The sequence below is a fragment of the Phoxinus phoxinus genome (genome assembly GCF_949152265.1).
Source record: "Phoxinus phoxinus genome assembly, chromosome: 12".
In the NCBI taxonomy this organism is placed as follows: Eukaryota; Metazoa; Chordata; class Actinopteri; order Cypriniformes; family Leuciscidae; genus Phoxinus; species Phoxinus phoxinus.
The window spans coordinates 30584958-30607168 of NC_136887.1; the positions used below are offsets into that span (position 1 = coordinate 30584958).

General features: G+C 40.8%; 1 protein-coding gene and 2 long non-coding RNA genes across 4 annotated transcripts in view; 1 reads left to right on the forward strand and 2 right to left on the reverse strand.

Moving 5' to 3' along the window:
* gfra3 (GDNF family receptor alpha 3) overlaps positions 1-22211 on the forward strand; it is a 38709-nt gene that overhangs the window by 10504 nt on the left and 5994 nt on the right. For both annotated transcript variants that reach the window (XM_079630353.1, XM_079630352.1), the window contains exons 2-7: positions 7390-7674; positions 10610-10702; positions 10929-11277; positions 16681-16790; positions 17203-17337; positions 18300-18430. In XM_079630353.1, coding sequence (XP_079486479.1) covers positions 7578-7674; positions 10610-10702; positions 10929-11277; positions 16681-16790; positions 17203-17337; positions 18300-18430 — 915 coding nt within the window. In that variant the 5' untranslated portion in view covers positions 7390-7577. The remainder of the gene's footprint in view (positions 1-7389; positions 7675-10609; positions 10703-10928; positions 11278-16680; positions 16791-17202; positions 17338-18299; positions 18431-22211) is intronic.
* LOC307007909 lies at positions 684-7480 on the reverse strand. Its single transcript, XR_013799711.1, has 3 exons — positions 7376-7480; positions 6045-6242; positions 684-3575 (listed from the first exon to the last, which is right to left on the reverse strand). It is a non-coding gene; the product is annotated as an uncharacterized lncRNA (long non-coding RNA).
* LOC307007908 lies at positions 11137-16757 on the reverse strand. The gene is made up of 3 exons (XR_013799710.1): positions 16630-16757; positions 15850-15898; positions 11137-11269 (listed from the first exon to the last, which is right to left on the reverse strand). It is a non-coding gene; the product is annotated as an uncharacterized lncRNA (long non-coding RNA).

Here is a 22211-nt window from a genome sequence, read left to right on the forward strand (position 1 = left end):
ATAGACAAAAGTGCATCTTACACAACAAATTCTACCAGTTGGACACACTATGCACTATGCATGTATATTGGACAGAGATTCACATTGTGCATGCATTATATTGTTCATGCAACATAGCTTTGCATCAAGAACATTTGTAAAAGCCAGAAAAACAGTGATTCAATTACAATTGCATGTAACTTAATGCACAGGTGTGTATTAGGGTGACCGCTGTGCCATGTGCTTGAGCTGAAACAATAGAAAGGGCTTGATTTTCTAGAGTGCTGTACGCTGAGAAGATCAGATGTGTCTGTCACTCCCTACACATGTGTACTTGCTTATTGTGCTTAACAAGCACCGTACACTCTTAAGAAAGAATATCCCAATAATAAACAGATCTCTATATGTGGCTTGTATAGCAGAACCATTAATGTTGTAAAACCAACATAAAGAGCTTAAAAGAGTTTAACTTTTAATATAATTTACTGTTAGATGAATACAAATATGAATTGGCATTCAAGAAACGCTCTTTTATTATAATGTAGCATACTGTGTTTGGCATTTCGGTAATATTTAATTTAACATAGAATATCATGCTTTTTTTTTTCTTTCTTTTGGACAATTACATTTCATTCACAAATAGAGCGTTTAATAGCCAAACAAAGCAGTGAGATTTTTACTTCAGTCAATTAGATGTACTTTAGCAGCCTTGTGTTTATTTTCTTCACACCTTTCCATCACACCAGCATAATAGTTTTAATATCTCAAACATTTCAGGAGCTCGATAATCTGTAGGCTACAGACCAGGACTAAAAATATAATTCTGTCAACAAATCTGAGACCTCTGTCACAGTCAATATTATCCTAATTATGTGATTGCAAGAACACACACACACACACACGAACAGAGACAGATTAGGCTGGTAAAGGGCAGCTCCATGGAGTTCCCGTAGCACAGCAACCAACGTTTGAGGGTTCTGACTTTCTTTCCCCACCTGGGACGACACGGCGCAATATTGCAATTGTCTAGTGCAAGTGCTTTGTAGCCCAAGTGGCATTCATCATCATGAGTGGTGTTTGTCGCACCCTGGTGCCATGAGAACACGCTGTAATGCGCGCGCTGATCGACAGGTTTATTTATTAGCTGTGTTAATGATTGCAGATTTGATGTGCTCGCTCGTGCTGTGTGTATCCCTGGGGGTCGGGTCGTATATCAGCCGCACGAAACGCAAAGGGACCCCCTGATGGAGATCAAGTGGCAAAAAGACTTCATTTCCACAGTGTATTTGCATAAAGACTTGGCAGCTTGAATATGTTTTTAAGAGGCGACCTGAGGTGGAAAAATGTGTGCAAACATACAAAATCTCAGATGGACCCGTAGTTCTCAGAGGAGAAGTCGTCATTATTGGGTGAATTTCTAAAATGGTGAATTGAAAATACAGGATTTTTTGAGTTCTTTTGCTCCAATAGCAAAAAAACAAACAAATCTCCAGAGCTTGATCATGGTGGTCAGAACACTCTTTATTGGCATCTAAAGTTCCATGAAGAACCTTTGACATCAATGGAACCTTTCCATTCCACAGAAGTGCAAAAAGATTCTTTCGATTTTTTTAAATGGTTCTTTTAAGAACAGCTAAAAGCTTCTTTGGGGAACCTCTTCTAGGGCATCAATGTGAAAGCCCCCCTTTTGGAACTTTTGAGTAAAATGTCAAATTGGATATCATCCGTTGTATTATCATTTAATGCCAAGGTAATAAAACACAATCTTTTTTGAAAATGAAAATATAAAAAGCTTTACAATGTTAATAACTGCAGGAACACGTCATCACATTGAAAAGTGTGCACTGAAGGCCTTCGCAGAAACGCGCATGTGCCAATGCGTGCCAGTCTTGTGCCCAGGTGTGTTTGGGAAAAGGTACGCGTGCGCAACTCTGGACTTTGGCAGCTTCGACTCATTTGCCAGCGACAGCTGCTGACAGGTCTGGGAAAAACATGCCTGGCATAATGCTTTCGTCTCATACTTGCTTTTACCCAAATGAGTTTTTTTTTTTTTTTTTCGTGAAAAGCACAAGCTGCACAAGTTAAGAAATGTTTTGGGATGCTTAATACACACAAGTGAACAGGGCTTTGTCAGCGCATATACTAATTGCACGGAGAAAAATATGCCATAATGCACTCAGATGCGTCCCAGCCAAGGACATACCCAGGGACAGTCTAATTACACGGCCATTTTTAGCAAATCAAAGAGGAATCGTAAGAACACTGGTTCAATAAACCACAGGGCCGGTTAACAGAAAGGTAATCTTCCCTCCGGGCATGTTTTCTTCACATATGAGGGGACTTTTAGGGTCTTTTCAGGGTCGCGTGTGTGTTTTGTTGATAACCAGGATTTGGAAAGGCAAACACAGTGACGGCAGATGGTGTTGGACTCTCTCGCCTCGACTGTAAGATTCAAGCCAAGCGACAGAATCAGAGAGAGCGTGTGGGTGTGTGCGTGAGCTGCACTAGCACACGGCTTTTATGATGATGTTGTAGCCAATTTTCATTAAAGGAGCTGAGCGCTGTGATTTAGCATCGAGGACCGTCTCAGCATCACGTCCCTGCAGTGAACTCCTTCCTCCCGGGGCTCTCGGATTGTCTTCCGTTTCTCCTCAGTGTCAATCAGACGGGCCCATCCGACCCGGTTCTTTAAATACCACCGTCATGCTTTGATGTGACGTGTCACCAATAGTGAATAGATACGGAGCTCTGACCCACATTTGACAAAACCCTCAATGCAGCAAATAACAGAGCGTGCTGAAAGTCTATATAGCAAATACGAGCGTATTTACTGTCAGAAAAATACTTAAATATAGCATTAATGGCTTCTTTTTATTCCTCTGCATGTCATTCTTGAGATGTGAGTGCTGAAACGCACTCATTCCCCGTTTGAAATGGGTACAAAGGTTTTGTTTGTGTATGTTTTTGTTGAGTAATTTGTCTAAATGGTTGGTTTGTGGCATGCTGTAATTTAGCTGATGGATTCTTCAGTTTTGTGTGGATCGACAGAACAGACGTTTTCTTGATATGTATCTTGATATAGTGGTGCTAGGTTTACCACAGAGGTTCAGGCCACTGTACACGCATTGATTAGTTAATCACGTTAGACTTGCGTGTATCGACAGCTGGAGCCGGTTTGCTGTCGCCGACCATAAATACGGTCACACAAGGATAGATTTACAGTGTGCGCTCACACTGTCTTTCTCTATTTCACTCACCTCTTTATTTCTTTCACTCCCCTGTACAGCTGAGCTTCACTGCAGAAACTGCGTCTGTCGTTCCCTCTCAGTGTGTGCAGGAGACTTAAAGCCTCAAGGTGTGTGTGTGCGTCACTGTCACTTGTTAAATGTGATTTTAGTGCGCGTACACACACACACACACACACACACATCTCGTAATACCCGGCCAGCATGTGTTTGATTGCCATCAGCCTCCATACTGAGACGGTTTCCTATTGTGTGAGGCGTCTGCTGTCTGTCATTCTGTTTACTTTCTTTCTTTCTGTTTCTTTCTTGTTCATCACTCACTTTTTGACGACTCTGTGCACTCTTCGTTCTCTAAAAAGCAAAAGACACAAAAATGTGATATTTTAGATATTTTTCTTTGTATTTATTCTATAATAGTAAATAACATTTATTATGCTATAATTTGGATTTTCTATTCCTTCAATATAATTTAGAATAATACAATAACATTTTAAATCAAATTAATTATACGATTGTTTGAATTAATTTAATTAATTGCATTATTAATTTAGCTGAGAACAGCCCCCAAATAGAGATAATTTAAAGACAGACAAGTAAAAATGGAATAGACAGAAAGTCAATATATTGTTTGCTATATTTTCACATCATTGATCATGATGTCTCTCACTGGTCTACAGTCAACAACAATACATTTACCAGACTTAGGGGCATTTCACCAAGGATGCTTTTTAGATTTTTTAATTGTTTGCATATGCTGTTGCATTGTGTCTCGCTGTTTTTCAGGATCTAATGACATGAGCATGTCTTTAAAACTTTGCATTCTATTCTATTCTATTCTATTCTATTCTATTCTATTCTATTCTATTCTATTCTATTCTATTCTATTCTATTCTATTCTATTGTAGTTCCATCTCTCTGTAGTAGCAGCTGGTGCTGTGCTGACTGCGGACACACTAATTATTTTGATGGTACAGAAATTCTTTATTATGATTCATTTTATATATATTTTTTATAATAATTAAATCACTCAAATATATATATTTTTTAATATTTATTAAAAGTGTATTATTTATTAATTCAAACATAAATAAAGTATTTAATATGATTACATTTAAAATTAACCACAAAAAATAAGTCCCCATGAAATCAAAATTATCTATAAGCGAGTGTTCCAAAACAATGACAAAAAAAATCACATTTAGAAGATATAAGTATTTAAAACTCTCTTTTTAAAAGTCTCTTACTTCCGCCAATATGGATCAATGATTTTGATGACATCACATTACGTCCCGCCCCCTGTATTATAATATAGAGGCTGAAGCTGCGGCTAAAATCGGTCACTTGTTCACACAATTACTCTTTTCTACATGGTGAATGGCACATATTGCACTATGTAGGGGATATGGAATGATTCAGACAGTGTATTATGCTTCAATTGGGGCGAATGAAGTCTGGTTTCACGTCACGCGAACTGCCGCCCGCAGTGCGCACTGTCTGCTCAGGCCCAGAGACACGATAGAACAGAGCGGATCATAAGCGCAAGTCGGCGCAGACAACATTTAGCAAATTTATGATATTTCAAATTACACATCCTCAGCATGATTACGTTCACTGTTTTTCACTGGCTGTCATAAGCTGTCAAATGCGGCTTTACCAAGCTCAACAGCTCTGGCTGAGCTGTGATATAAACAAAACGCTATTGGCTATTTAAAAAAAAGGGGAGGAGCTGCTTGATATTTCCCACTCTGTCCTCCTGTTTCAGATTATGTCAACACATTTAATAACGCTGTACGTTTCAAGGCACTTCAGTGGGCCTTTTTTTAGCCACAGAGAATTTGTACATTGTTATTTTCATGATGTTAAAATACTTTCTCGAATCCAATCTTAATAGGCAGCGTAAAGACATTCAGTGGTTGACTGAAAACTGTAACACAACACAGCAGCATTGACTCAACCAATGGTGTGAGTTTAGGGCGTGGCTATGCGAGGGCAGATGGAAAACCAGTTTGAAAACATTTCTGCTTTGTGCCACTAGAGGTGCAGCAATGACACACTTCATCTTTAATGGACTGTGAGATTTCGGCAATTCTATAAGATCATTACAAATAACACTGTACGAATTGGATCTAATAACTTGGGTACGACATGTATGTAGACTGTACGATGATGACACATATTGAATCGTAGGCTACGACACAAGTTACTATAGAAGAATAAAACATCATCAGCATGCACTAGTGGTAAACAAATCGAGCAAGATGAATTGCACTTTGGTAAGTGTGGTTTTTATGTGTCCTGAAAACAAGAGGAGGAAGCAAAAGAGGAGAATATGGACAGGGTCATGGCTAGGGAAAAGAGGCCAACTTGACTTGTCAATTTTGCAAATGGAGTTTGAGGTGAGTAGTTTTAAGTTTTAGCGCCATGTCGCGTTGATCAATACGCTATTTCATGCAGCATTTTTATTGGCTAGTCACTAGACGTAGGTCGTAGCAGCAAACGAGATGATCATGCTAAATTTATGATACTGTCAGAAAATTATCAAAGGCTATCTTTGGTCGCAAGACAGTGATAATGGCCGTCTTTGAAACTCTCTCACTGTACAACGTAGAACCAACGTTTAGGAGCCGCGACCACAGAAATCGCCACGATTGGTCCTCTTTCGTCTGGGACAGCCCAAAATCATACAATGTGTACCGGCCATAAGAAGGGAAAAAAAAGAAACAGTGGCAGAACAAGCACCTGTCTTTACATTCAAACTTGCATATAACATCTCAATATTGAACCGTTTACCATATATGTGAAAGATCAAAGTGTGTTTACTTGTCTGTTTAACTTGGGCCGTCGCAGTAGATGGTCTTTCATGCATGGATCATCGCTCCATGAGCTGTGGAAGGAGGTGCTATTTTGTGGTAGTGCAGTCCTAAACCATGACCAACGTTTAGTCTGCCGGCCACAGCCGTGGGTTCTCAATCACCACACGCTTTAAAATGAGACCTAGTGCAATTACAGTCCCTGCCGCTGCGAAGGAAAACAGACACAAAGGGGGATGGGGGTCAGGGGGGAGAAATACAAGGAAAAGAAACATATGTCTCATGCTTCTACAGGAGTGCAAGGCTTTTTCTGTTGCTACTTAATGAAAAACAGCAAACGTAGCGATGAAATTACACAGCCCTGTCACAGTTCCCCCTCAGGTCACCCCGAGACCCCGGCTGATGGCGAGGGTCTCTAGAGTTGACGTCTGTCAGGATTGAGCTTGAGAACGGACACAAAAGCACAAAGTGTCTGTTGTCAAGGACTCCGGTTGAAACTCTTGATGTGTGGAGTTGGTGAATGAAGATTTTCTGCTCGTTTAAGTTATCTGTCCTCCTGCAATTGCGAGCCGGCAAATTCCCTTTCAGAGAAGAGGTCTCTTTTAAATTATTTTACACATTATTAATTCAGCCCTTGGGTGCAAGTTAAGGGACTTTGATCTCCATTTTTACATGGTCACTGACTGTCAGAATGTTTTCTGTGCGTCTAGAATGCAGATATTATAACTGTGATGTGTTATAGAGAAAATCCAGAAACTGTAATGTGTCATATCCAGACACACACACACACGGAGTCAGAATTCCACAGAATTGGAACGCCACTCATTCACAAAGTCCTACAAATTCCCTGCCCGTTTGCACATTCAATTATTAAATATTTTGGCGAATATGTTTTTATTCACCAATAGGACTGTTAGTGGTTCCATTTCAATCAGCAACAGACAACATTCAAAGTTCAACTTGGCAAACTTTTAGCTTTTCTAGTTAAAAGTTAGTTTAACCTCTTTGAATTTCAATTTATTTTAATTCTACTTACTCACATTCAAATTCAAACTGCAGTTGTGCATCCTGTTTGCTCAAATTCAATTCAAATTCAGAAACTGATTCTCTATTTAGTTTGAAATGTTGCATCTCAGCTCTTTGTAAGACTTTTTATGATGTTTAAATACATTCCACAGCAGATTTTCAGAAATTTCATGTACAAAATGTATGAAAACGCAAAAAATGTGGCATTACATCTGGGCCTGCTCACAACTGTTGCCAGATGTTGTCTGCAAAATCAATTAGCTCATTGGTTAAGCATTTTGTTAACTAATACTTTATTTCAAAAACTGACTTTACCCACTATCCTCCAGGGTCTGTTCCCTCTGTGGTGCCGGTGTTCCCCGGGACTGCGGACTGCATCGAGGCTGTGCAGGAGTGTGTGTTAGACCCGGAGTGTAAGCGACCGTTCCGGCACCTGGAGTACTGTGTGGACGAGGAGGCGGTGGCTCCCCTGGGTCTGGAGGCACGGCAGGCCTGCGTCGATGCCCAGAACAACCTCATGAAGTATCAGCCCCTGCAAGAATGCAAGTGTCAGCGAGGGGCTCGCATAGAACAACAGTGCCTGAGCGTTTACTGGACTGTCCGTTTTCCACAGGGTAAGGGTGTCAGAGAGAGGGTTTACCTTTCGTATGGTGACTGTTGTCAACCACTTGGATTTGCCCTTAACTTTTTCTCATTCAAAATTCTGGTTAATTTGGGTTAAACATTTTTTTGATATGCAGATATTATAACTGTGATGTATTATAGAGAAACAGATGAAAATCCAGACTGTAATGTGTTATATCCAGACACACACACACACACACACAGAATCAGAATTTCACAGAATTGGAACGCCACTCATTCACAAAGTCCTACATATTCCCTGCCTCTTTGCAAATTCGTTTATTAAATATTTTGGTCAATATGACTTTTTATAAACCAATAGGACAGTAGTGGTTCCATTTCAATCAATTAACAGCCAAAAATTGTTGTATTTTGTAATTATATTTCACAATATTACTGTTTTGTTGTAATTTTGAAAAACCCACCATTTTTAATAGTAGTGTACATATATATAAGCATATACTGATTATTGCGTTTCACTCTAAAATATTGAATTTTATAGAAGTTAAATGCATTGCTAATGCAGTTTCATGTTTTTTTTTTTTAAGACTCCCAATAATATTCTCTGACTGAACTGCTCATGTCCAGCAATTCCCAAACCAGTGTCAGGATGAAAGGAGCAGGTTTAAAGAAAGCGAATAAGAAAGTATAAGAGGGAGTAGGTAGCTCCAGAAAAAATGATGCATAAAGAATCCAGTTAATCAATTTCAAAATGACTGCCTTTGTTCTGCCGGTCATAAACAGTGAACTCGTAGATCTCACCGAATGCCGTTTGTTATGTTCTTTCAGGACATGCCAAAATGCTTTAATGAGAGTGTTGAGTGAGCAACCAGACGATTTAGATTTAGGCAGTAATAGCATTTAATGACTGCACAGTAATGTATATGAAATGGCAAGGAGGCATAAAACCCAGTCAGACACTAAACAAACGACTGGCTCGCTGACAGTGGTATCGTGATTAATTTCGCTGTTCCCTCATCTGTTCATTACGCTCGGCGGGACAGACGCATATATGCAGGAGCCGGAATTTGCTTCGTTCCGTCGAGGGTGTCTGGTTCCGACTCGTGTGTTTGCTCATGAGCAAAAGAGATTACGGCATGCTGGTGAATGACGTCCGGGGGATCGTCAAGGCACGGCTGCAAAATTAATTGATTCTGAGTCCATATTCCCACCCAATATGGCTTATTAATATTAAATCTTCTGAAACAGGAAGATGGGTTCCCACAGCGACTCATCAAGAGTTGTTGTAAATGCTGACTAATCCCAGGCTTCTCCAGCAGCGGACTCGTCATGCGTCTGAGTGGAGCGCAGGGGCCGTAGGGGCCAGAAGGGCCCGGGCTGATCGGCAGTCTCAGAAATAAGTGCTTTTAAAACACATCAACTGGAAATGTCAAGTGTTCTCCTGCAAATGAAAACCGTCTGCGGCAGAATACGCAAGGCATGTAATTGTGAATGTAGCACACTTGATGTAGCGCCTCCATAGATTGAAATGTGGAGTGTGTGTCAGCGCGAACAAGATGACAGGAGGGATTCTGCCAGTTTGAATTTGTTTGAAGAGTCTGAGTGTGCGAGTGTGTGTGTGTGGGGGGACAGGTTTTGATAACCAAAATTTCAGAAAATGTCCCCAAAAGAATATCACAACATGACAAAACCCTTCTTCTGGGGATGTCAACACAAAAATAAAAGGCTTGTGAAATGTCAAAATGTGTTTTTGGGGGGTTAGGCTAAGTGTTAAGTAATTATAACAAGATTTTATGGATGAAAATATTAGTGGTGCTTGTTGACAAATTTCCTCTTTGCCAATTCATTGCGAAGGCATTTTAAGTTGTTGGTATTCAGGAGGTTACTAAGGTGTTCTGGGCCGGTTACTAGGGCGTTGCTAGGTTGTTGTCTGAAGTCTCTGATAGATTTTAGGTTTATTTATATACTGTAGTGCATTTCATACACAGCGGTAATTCATGCAAGTGCTTTACACATAAAACTAAGTTTACAACAATTTAAAAATAAATACATTTAAAGTCTCTGCAATGCTATTGACTTATGAATTTGCACATGGTTTGACTTAAAGCATATTAAAAACTCCACATAGACATATACAGAACATTAAAAAATGTTTTTCACCACATGGGGACTTTAAATAAATAAATAATTTAAAATAAATAAATCAAAATTCAACATTCAAAATGAAAAAAAAATGAAAAAAGTAAATAAATAAAAAAAATGATGAAATTTGGGAAAAAATGATAAAATTAAATTAAATTCAAATTCAAAATTAAATTGAAATTAAAGTAAATAATAAAAAATAATTGAAATAAATAAAAGCAAAAATTTAATAACATTTTAATTAAATAAAAATAATAATAAAAAATACATTAAAATATATAAAATGGAAAGAAAAATAATCTATTCATAAAATAATGAAGTGCAATCAATGTAAGTGAATGATTTATGTAGCACAAATAGTACAAGATGCCAAACGTGCCAAAGTTTAATACTTCTATTCGTTTCATCCTTATATATTATTTTATAAACAATAGATATGAACAGATAGTCCCCACAAGATCAAATATACAGTACAGGCCTGTGTGTGTGTGTGTGTGTGTGTGTGTCATACTCACTCATCTTGGCATGCGGCGTCCCCAGGGTTGTGTGATACAAATAGACTCATCGCTATTTTATCTTGTGTCTCGATCCAGACCCCTAAATCTGTGGACTGTCAGTTCAACAAATGCATATATCACAAACACTGGCCTCTTTTATTGAAATCCTTGAGAACTACGTGAATCATAATCAAGGAAATATTATATAATCTCTAATTTGATTATATGCAGTACAGTTAATTAGGTGTAATGATAAGGCGTGCTTAATTAGCCTCAAAAAATCTGATGTCTTATGGTTGTGTGTGTGTGTGTGTGTGTATTGCAGGTTATGATGACATTGAGACGTCCCCATATGAAGACATTGAACTGGAACTTGTGAGAAATACTGAAACATCAAAACTAGCCTCAATAGTTTCAGGTACTGCAGACACATCCGTGATACGAGCAAACTAAATGTTTTCCTCCACAGCTGAATGCACTGTGGTGATGGACGGAGTGTATCGCTGTATGTTTGCATGTTTGTGTTTAATAGCGTTTTCCTGGTTGTCTAGCTGTTGGACTTGTGTGTGCAATATAAAAGGCTTTATACAGACCCCAAAACGCATTTGGACACTTCTTTGAAAGTTTCTTTTCCTCTTTCTCAGTGTCATCCCTTCCTCTGACGGACCAGAACCAGTGTCTGAAAGCAGCTCAGGACTGTGGGTTATACGAGAAGTGTGGTTCTCTGCGCTCTGAGTATGCGTTAGCTTGCACTAAGATCATACCTGGCACCAACCACTGTAACCGGCACAAATGCCACCGGGCCCTGCGGAGGTTCCTGGAGCGCGTTCCCGAGGAGTACAGCTTTGGTGTCTTATTTTGCCCCTGTTCGGATACTCTATGCGGGGAGAGAAGGAGAAAAACCATCGTGCCCTCCTGTTCCTACGAGGAGCGAGACGGACAGCCCAACTGCCTTCATCTGGAGAGCTACTGCCTCAAAGACAACCTGTGCAGGTGAGATGCGTGTGTGTTAGCAGTTGTGCACAGTGTAAATAGCAGATTTGGATCTTTCCAATGAATCCGCTTAATTGGATGAATTATTCATTCACAAACAGAACTGATTTAGATCAAGTCAACAACCCATTGAACCAAACCAAATCTTTTTCTGATATGTCAGGAATCTTTAATAGCAGAAATGTTACAAATAAAACATATCTGAAATGTGTTTACTGCCTCTTCTGAGAAAATGCCCCGCACTTCCGATCAAATGTTTAAAGGTCAGTACGATTTTTCCGAAAGAAATTCATTCTTATTTATCAAGGATGCTTTAAATTGATCAAAAGTGACAGTAAGGACATTTAAAAAAAAACATTGCTAGTTGAAATAAATGCTGTTCTTTTGAACTTTCTATTCATCAAAGAATCCTGAACGAAAATGTACAGTTTATATAACAGTTTTCAGCTAAATATTAAGCAGCACAAATGTTTTTTTAAACAGTGATAATAATAAGAAATCTATTAAAACATATGATAAAAGCTATTTTAAATTGTCAAACACAGTTGATTTTAATAAACAGCATTTGCAAATGCAAAAATATGTAAATTAATTTTAGGTATCTTTAGGTTCTAAGGATACTTTTACGCAGTCAATGTTCTAAAAATGGAAAAGTTTTTACATTGCATTTTTTCGCATACAATCGACAGCGCTTTCAAAATTATCTCCGTTCCCACGGTGTCACAGATGGTTGGAAGGATGATGGAGACGAACGTGGAATTAATCCTTTCTTTAATAAAGTAAAGTCAGGATACAAAGGAACAGGTGAGACAGCATGTGAAACACAAACAATACCGGACACTGAACAGATAACAGACAGGAACTCAAATACACTGTGATGATGAATACAAATGACAGGCAGCTGTGAGGAAGTGATCAGTGTCCATGGAAACAGATTGGTGGCGGGAAACAGACAAGGAACCACAGGTGAAGACAGGTGACACAGATGATGAGGACGAAGACTGTGACATAACGCCCCCCTTCAGCAAGGCGCGACCTCGCGCCGTAGAACAACAAAGGGGTGGGGGGGTGGGCGCCCTGGAGGCTGATGACGGGGTGGCCGATCTGGAGCAGGAAGCCTCCAGGGCGGAGCCGGACGTGCAGGCGGCCAGGGCGGAGCAGGACGTGCAGGCGGCCAGGGCGGAGCAGGACGTGCAGGCGGCCAGGGCGGAGCAGGACGTGCAGGCGGCCAGGACCCTTCGGGCGGCCATGGCGGTGTGGACCCTTCGGGCGGCCATGGCGGTGTGGACCCTTCGGGCGGCCATGGCGGTGTGGACCCTTCGGGCGGCCATGGGAACCGTGTCGGAAGGGCCTCCACGATCCCCTCAGAGGACTTATTGCCCCCCCCCAAAATTTTCTTGGGGAGGTCAGCACTGGAAAGGACCAGCGGCAAAGACGGGTCTGGACTGGACGGGACCAGCGGCGAAGAGGGCTCTGAGCTGACCGGGGCCAGCGGCGAAGGCGTTCCTGGGCTGGATGGGACCAGCGGCGAAGGCGGTCCTGGGCTGGATGGGACCAGCGGCGAAGGCGGCTCTGGGCTGGACGGGACCAGCGGCGAAGGCGGCTCTGGGCTGGACGGGACCAGCGGCGAAGGCTCTGGGCTGGACGGGACCAGCGGCGAAGGCGGCTCTGGGCTGGACGGGACCAGCGGCGAAGGCGGCTCTGGGCTGGACGGGACCAGCGGCGAAGGCGGCTCTGGGCTGGACGGGACCAGCGGCGAAGGCTCTGGGCTGGATGGGACCAGCGGTGCAGGAGGCTCTGGGCTGGACGGGACCAGCGGTGCAGGAGGCTCTGGGCTGGACGGGACCAGCGGTGCAGGAGGCTCTGGGCTGGACGGGACCAGCGGTGCAGGAGGCTCTGGGCTGGACGGGACCAGCGGTGCAGGAGGCTCTGGGCTGGACGGGACCAGCGGTGCAGGAAGCTCTGGGCTGGACGGGACCAGCGGTGCAGGAAGCTCTGGGCTGGACGGGACCAGCGGCGAAGGCTCTGGGCTGGACGGGACCAGCGGCGAAGGCTCTGGGCTGGACGGGACCAGCGGTGCAGGAGGCTCTGGGCTGGACGGGACCAGCGGTGCAGGAGGCTCTGGGCTGGACGGGACCAGCGGTGCAGGAGGCTCTGGGCTGGACGGGACCAGCGGTGCAGGAAGCTCTGGGTTGGACGGGACCAGCGGTGCAGGAGGCTCTGGGCTGGACGGGACCAGCGGTGCAGGAAGTTCTGGGCTGGACGGGACCAGCGGTGCAGGAAGCTCTGGGCTGGACGGGACCAGCGGTGCAGGAAGCTCTGGGCTGGACGGAACCAGCGGTGCAGGAGGCTCTGGGCTGGACGGGACCAGCGGTGCAGGAAGCTCTGGGCTGGACGGTGGATGGGAAGTGGGACTGGCGGTATCCTCAACGGTGAACGCAGATCCGCAGGACGCCAGCACCCACTCCACATATGCTGAGAAGCTCCCTCGAGGAACCTCCCCAGACAACTGTGCACATGTGGCAGCGTTGAGTCCAACTTTCAGGAATGTGCACAGGCAGTCGTCCGGGAAGGTGGTCAGATGAGCAAGACCCAAGAATTCTTCCAGGTGTTCCTCGAGGGAGCGTTCTCCCTGCTCAAGGCACATGAGTCTCACCGCTGGGAGGTCCATGGTGCAAGCAGGGGTAAATACGGAAAAAAAAAAAACACTGAACCCGAAAACGGAAAAAAAAAAGAAAATATACCAAAGCGTTCTTCTGTTTACGGTCCGGTATTCTGTCACAGATGGTTGGAAGGATGATGGAGACGAACGTGGAATTAATCCTTTCTTTAATAAAGTAAAGTCAGGATACAAAGGAACAGGTGAGACAGCATGTGAAACACAAACAATACCGGACACTGAACAGATAACAGACAGGAACTCAAATACACTGTGATGATGAATACAAATGACAGGCAGCTGTGAGGAAGTGATCAGTGTCCATGGAAACAGATTGGTGGCGGGAAACAGACAAGGAACCACAGGTGAAGACAGGTGACACAGATGATGAGGACGAAGACTGTGACACACGGATCCACGAAAACAATTAAAAACGTTGTATTCTGCTGTCAGGCCAGTAGTTGGCGATGTCACTTTGTAAAGAAACACTACGCGCCTATAGACTTTATGCGCCAGAGAAACAAGGGCGCCAAAATATTGAACTTTGAACTTCCGTTTTTGCGGTCGCTCTGTATATCTCTATGGCATCGCTGTCCAGGAGTAATTCGCTTTTGAAGTGGATTTACGTAATGTAAAGTTAACGAAAGTTATCATGAGAATTGTAATGTTTAAAGCAGATGTCTTAACAAATGTCAGTCGACCGGGAAGATTTTTAAACGAGCCGCTCATTCATAAAGATCGCTGTGAAAATACAGACCGGAAGACAAAAGATTTTGGTTTAACTTAAAAAAGCAAGTTACCTTGTTGCCTTAAAATTTTGAGTTCGTTGTAATTAAAATTTTTAGTTAATACAATGAAGAATGGTTTAATAAACAGAAACTCAAAATAGTATGTTATCTTCACACATTAGTTATCGAAGTTGATTTGACAAAAGATAAAAAGTTGTGATAACAAATCATGAAAATATTTTTTTTACAGTGTACATAAGGTCTATATACTGATCACGTTATACACATGCGAATGACGTCACCATATTCACAAATTCACGGTTTTGTAGATGGAGACGACAACTATCGTTTTCAAAAACTGGCAATTTGAACCAATTTTCAACTAAAAACAGAAACTATTAATGCATATTGGCTGTTCATTTACACGACAATGGTGTTTTAGGGGCCTGAAAACGCAAACTTATGAAAATGAGTTTCAAAGTGAAAGTAAAAAAAAAAAAAAACGATACTGTTATCGTCTCCATGTAAACTACAAAAACATGAATTTGTGAAAACGGTGACGTCATACGCATGCTTAATACGTGTTCAGTCTACAGGCGCGAAGTGTTTCTTTACAGAGTGACGTCGCCAACTACTGGCCTGGCAGCAGAATACAGCGTTTTTAGTCGTTTACGCGAATCTGTGTGATCGGGGGTCATTTTGACAATGTTGTCTTCTGTACCTGAAAAATGCAAAGGAAAATCCTTCTCCGCTTTCTTTGAATGTTTTAGAGAATGTAACATCCCACGACAGAATGTCAGAGCCCAAATGATGATGTAAAGATCTGCTGAATCAGTTCTTTGAAGCAAACTGTTTGAAAGAACCAATTTGTGTAACCGATTCTGACAAACCACACTGTCATCAGATGTTCTAACCCTCATTCAAACTAGACAAACCTCAGCTTTGATAACAGCACAGCATGATAATTTCCACCTTTCTTCTTGAAGTACAAGACCTCCCTTTTATCTTCTTCTAGAAACAGATGTCTCTGACAGTTATGCTTATCTAAGCATCATTAATAGCACAGAACATGCTGAGCTGGATGGAAGAAAGGACAACAGGTCGCATACTATACGTTTAGACACGTCTACTGTGCATTTAAACAAGGATAAAAATGAGAAATGTTTGGAAAATGCAGACACTAACCTTCAGCGTGGACACATTTTAGTCAGCGTGGGTCGTTTTCTCAAAGGACCTTTAAAAAAATATTACGAAATAGCATTAGATATCTAAAAAACATCTAATCACTCATTAAATTACTGAATCACAATTTATTTCTAAAGCAGTGCTGTTATTGTTAACTAAAACTACTATTCAAATTTGTTTTTCATTAATCGATTAAATAAGGTATGAATATTACATGAAAAATGTATACTTAATAAACAGAGCTGAATATTTTTTAATTATACTTGAAATAAAATATATTAATATATATGAAATATGAAATAAAATTTTACATTTCTAATACTAAAATGACTAAAACTGAAAAAAATTATAATAAAGCTAAACAGAAATAATAAAAAAACATTAACTAATAAAACAAAGTGACTAAAACCTAAACTAAAATTAAAAAGGAAAATGTAAAAAATGTAATGGCTCAAGACTGAACAGAAGCCACTGTGAACCAGTCGCATTAGCTGTTCAATGGCCAAGTGTGCATTTGGTAAATAATTAATAACCTAATATAGCTATCACCCACATAACTTGTTTGTCAGTCAACCAGTTACAACTATAGGGTGAACATTACATTACCTAATTAATATTCACAAACAACACTGATAATGTGCTTTTCAAATCGTTCCTACACCCCTGACAAAAACTGAACGCACCACAAAGAACAAAATCACATGGTATTAAAAAAAATTGGATTTGAGCATCTGATCATGCATTCTGTGTATATATTTCCTCTGTCAGAATTTGAAATACATTTTAGTTGAATCATTCTGTGTCTGTATTCAAATTTGTCTGGTCCATCAGGTCAAGACTGGCTGATTTCCAGCAGAACTGTCAGCCGTCTTCTGTCTCTCCCTCCGGCTGTCTCCGGGAAAGTGGAGCCGTGTGCCTCAAGGCCTACGCTGGGCTCATCGGTGAGAAACCACCTTGGACGACCTTGGAAAAAAAATGGACGCTTAATGAAGAGTACAAAACGTACAAATCGATACGTCACTGCGCAGTCTGTACTTAAATAATATTACATTTTTAATGACGAGCACTTCTGCGTCCTGATGGAGTGAGTTCACTCACTGAAACAAGAATTGCTAATGGGAACGATTGGTCAGTGGAGTTTGGGTTCAACTTCATGTCTCTGGGTTTACTTTAACCCAGTGTGGCACTTATGTTGAACTAGCGGGACAACCTGAAGCAACATAATTAAAGTGGAGGGGGGTGGATAGACTATTCTGCTTGGAGATTCTCCCAGATGGGCTTCGGGCTAATTGGCATGGGATCTTTTCCTCTGGCTGGCTCTCATCCCCTCTTTCTCTCTCCCTCCCTTCTCAGGTACCATCATGACACCAAACTATGTGAGTAACAGCAGTACAGAGGTGTCGCAGTGGTGTAATTGCGAAGGCAGCGGGAACCAGTGGCAGGACTGCCTGCGTATCCTGCACATGTTCACCAGCAACACCTGTCTGCGTGAGTATCCCAGAATATCATTTACAGATCATCTTAATGTCAGAGAAAAAGAGTGTAAATATGGCACTGCTCTGACATATCTGCGGTATAACATTCACAAGTTTTTTTCTGTGATGACATATTTCCTTTTGAAACAGGAATTTGGTGCGGGTTCTTTTTTTAAATAGCCAATTGCCTTTAGTTTAAGTTACGGCTTGGCACAAATCACAAATGAGATTTCATTATCATCATTTCTCCTGCAAAATAACTCCCAGTAATGTCACAAATCTTTTGTTGTTTTTTTAAAGAAATAAATTATTGTATTCAGCAAGGATGCATTAAATTGGTCAAAGTGACACGAAAGACATTTATAATTTTACAAAAGTTTTATTTGTTGTAAAAGATTTATTTTTTGAAATAAATGCTGTTCTTTTAAACAGGACTAAATTACATTTTTAAATATATTAAAATAGAAAACTGTTATTTTAAATTGTAAATTCACAGTATTACTGTTTTTACAGACTTGGTGAGCATAAGAGACTTCTTTAAAAAAACAAAAACACTTTTAATAAAAAAAACCGACCCCAAACTTTTGAACGGTAGTGTATGCCTACTCTAAAGTTTCAGAAGTGATCTCAACAATGTCTTAAACTGTGCTAAAAGTTTAAGACAGCAAAGTTGATTGACTGCAATCAAGATTTTAATACAAACTCATCAAATTCTTCTGAGACAAATTTATCAGAACTATGCTATCCACCATCATTTATATATGCCCAGAGATAGTCATTACTATTTTTGGTCCATTTTTGAACGTGGATATGGACTAAATGTATATTCTGTCAACTTTTGTAGTACACTAGGATACAGATAACTTCAAACAGATATAAAGTAAAAGTCACAAAATTTAAATGGTCTTATTAGCAAGTAAAACTGTCAACAACAAAACAACAGTCTTAAACTCACCCGATCTCTTTACCTGACAGGTAATGCCATTGATAACATGGGAAGCTCCACCCCTCGTCCAGTAGAGGGAACGCCCCTTCCTCCACCTCGCCCCTCGCCTCAGGTCCAGCGTGATGAGCTGAACATCAACCTGCTGCCTGAACCCAATGCAGTGAGTAACACAACTCTCAATCTCCTCCAGCTCCAATGCCAACTCAAAATAATTGACATATAAAACAACCACTTATAAAGCTCCGCCCATGAGTTCTTTGTAAGCACAATAAACCTGATTCTTGATTCTTGTTGTGGCCATAGCCTCGATTTAACAACCGAATGACCCACGAGTTTGGCCTCGTGTTTGATTTTGGCCCTTTGATACATCAGATTTACAAAACTACTTACTGCACAAGCCGAACAAACCCGCAGTCCTGCCGCTTTGAGCATACTGATGGATCAGAGAGCTGAAGTGAAACGTTTATGCGCGGCTGATGGTGTCACTGCAGAAAACACACGGTCACACGCCGTCGCCCCAGCAGCCGGCCCGCTACAGTAAGCACAAAAACGCTTGTTCAGAAGTCCCACCTTCTGCATTTAGTGTGGCTTCCCACGTGCGTAATGGATGCTCCCAAAATGTTCCTTGTTAATTTACTGTATTGATTAAACAGTGGTGCATATATTTCAGAACAAAAGTAATGAATGCGTGTTTTTGTTGTTCTGTCTCTTTAGCTCCTTTGAAAGAAACCTATTTCTTTAACCAAATCAATAGGTCACGATGCTTTAACCTAAAGATCCGACCTCTAACCCACTGCGCACATGACCTTGTTAAGATGTCCTATTTAGTCTTTATCTTACTTTAAAATGGTAATTTCACGGATATGTTCACTTGATGTCATGGTTTTCAGGCATGCACTAAGATGGTAAACAAATGGCACATGTATCTAAAGAGATCACTGTGGGGTCGAATCAAACTGCCTGAACTGCCACCTTCAATTCAATCAGAAATAATCACACAACCCACAGGCTCTCAAGAACACAATCATGGAAAGGAATTAAATCTATATCGATTTGCTCTTCCCTTTAGTCAGATTACATTGTGCTTTGGAATGAGGGTGTCAGCTTTATTTTTCTTTCATTATGGCCAACCGCCAAACTTTAAATGACTCAATGAGACTTAGTAGGCAGCGTCACTGGATCAGATCTTTCATTTGTCTTGTGGCTACCTTGGTTTTATGCTGTATCAGAAACTGACTATACACTTGGCATCAATTTCTCTGAACATTTATCAGTAAGCAGTGAAAAGTTATTAGCATTAGTGTAACTCGATGGTTCTCAACCATGCTTTTGTCTGACACAACCCATTTCAGGTCTTGGAGACTCTACTAATGAGCTGATGACCTGAATCAGATGTGTTTGATTAAGGCGAGACACGGCAGGCAAAAACATCGTTTTTTTTCACTGGTCAATTTTGAGATTTTGGGCTATTTGTCTTCAATAACATGTTTTCTTTCAGACTTGTGCTGAAAAAAAGTCCAAAATACACATTTAGGTCTTTATTTTACTACACTTTGTCTATTTGCGTCAGTAGATTTCTCTGAAATTCAACAAAAGTTGCCGTTCTAAATCAACGCGCTGCTCCGCGATCTCTGTGTTCTTCCTTTAATCACGCACATGTCTGGAAAGCTCTCTCTCTTCTGTACAATGCTGTCGGATCCAAATATGGTCATTTCCTTTTAATCAGTAACCAATCGTGAAAGTAAAATGGGCATTTAACCCTAAAAGCGAAATCTCATTGGCTGATGTCAATTTCTGACAACCTGATTGGTTCAGATGCATCACGTGACGCGCTCTGACACTCAGATGTGTGTTTTTGACTGTTTTTCTGCTCAGTTAAAGGCCATAAATGCTGTGTTTATAAGTTTTGATGTGATTTAGGTCGTTTGTATTGTTGTTGCTAATGATTTGATAAGATATTGTGTCAGTAAATAGTTGTTTCCACTAAAAAAGTATGATTTTTTACATTACAAATCTTTAAATGCCTTTTTCTCAAAATGACTTTTCTCTCATACTCCAAGTCCGAAATCTCCTCTTCAGTAGCACCTATACACACCAAACTTTCCAGTCTTGTACCTAGTTATATTATGAAGACAATTACAGAGGGATTTGTAAATATATTATTCCTAGCCTGATTTATATAACATTTTATTCCAAAAAACATGGCGAAAATACATTTTTTAAGGCTATTGACAGTATATTCTGTTTTACAGGATAACAAAAGTAGATATCCATAAATCCCTCTGTAATTTTTTCCCCATCTAATATGTGAACACAATGAAAAAAGAATTTTGAACCTGGCTTTATCCAATTCTGAGATTTCGTTTTTTTAAATATAGACAAATTAGCGCATATTTAATTAGATAATGCCTAATTTGCATATTTAAACAATAAATTACAGAAAACTTGTAATACATTTTTTTCTCATCTTAATGTAGGTAATCAACTGGGAAAGTTTCATGGTGATATCTGCTAGTTACAAATATTTCCCTATTCACCTGTAGTGTCTCGCCTTAAGGAGACATGGAAAATGTGTGGTGATGAGGGGCTCCAGGAACATGGTTGAGAACCAGTGATGCGCGGGTTGATCCAAAGTGAGCGGGTGCCTGCGGTCACCCGCGGTTACGAGTCATCCAAAAATATTTTTAATGATATTCGGGTCGCGGTCGGTCGGGTCGTTTGAAATAAAGATGCCAATTAAACCTTTGTAATTTATATAGTACTAGACACAATGTTCTATGAAATACAATTGGTCTACACTTTATTGGCTGAATAACTGCGCGAGGATGACGCACGAGCTCAGTCTGCAGAGATGACAGTGGGAAATCCTTATTTAATTTTGAATATTGAGCGCGTTATTAACTTTTGAATAAAAGCTGACGCGGGACAAAATGCCCGATTTCCCAACACGTTGAACTGAGCAATGCCATTGTGCCATTTTAATAGGCTACTTTTAAACGCATATAGCTCAGTAATGTCAGTTATATGTAGCTATTTGCTGAGAGGGGGCGGGGGGGTTTTTGTTGGGAAAGTCGGGGGAGAGACGCACACTTCGATTAGACTGGATAAACACATGCAGCATCTTAATTGTTAAGAAAATGAAACGAAATAAATGAATAGCCTAAATCAACCCTTTATTACAAAAACTAGGCGATATCATACAGCATTCAGAAAAATGCGCACCCCTAGTTCCTCCGTCTATGGCCCAATGACTAAAATGAGCATTTACTAGCTACTTAAAAAAAAAACGCGGGTCAGGAAGCGGGTCGGGTACAATATTTTCTTTCTTTTTTTTTGCGGTCCGAGTTGCGGGCGGTAAAGTTGAAAACGTCGGTCGGGTGCGGGTTGTTTATACATTGACCCGCGCATCACTGTTGAGAACCATTGGTGTAACCTCTACGATCCTAAAGACCGCAGTCTCTAGCGTCAGTTGCTACTGCGCCTCTTGAGATCAGGGAAGTAAGGTTTATCTGCACAGCTGATACTAGCTGGCCTCCGTTACACTCATCTCCGTAAACCTCATTCCCACATCTGGGTCACGGCACCAATGTAACGCTCCGGTCCTACTCACCCCACTCCGAGCAGGACTCGAACCGATATGCAATATTATGTGAACATGAACGTAAACAAACGTGAACAATGCTCAGATAGGCCAGTGCTGCATCGTCAAGAAAATTTAAGCCTTGCCAATTTAAATATTCAAGCGCAAGAAGACGCGAAATGGAAATCAATTAATTACTTGCGCATAGAATCCCTTTCGCATCTTCTTGCGCTTGAACAGACATGTTCAAACTAAATTTTCAAACTGCCCGTATTGGCAAGTATCCTCATAAACACAGTCAGTTATGTCTTAAGTGAACGTAAACAGTTGAGAAAGAAAACGCATGTGTAACATATATTGG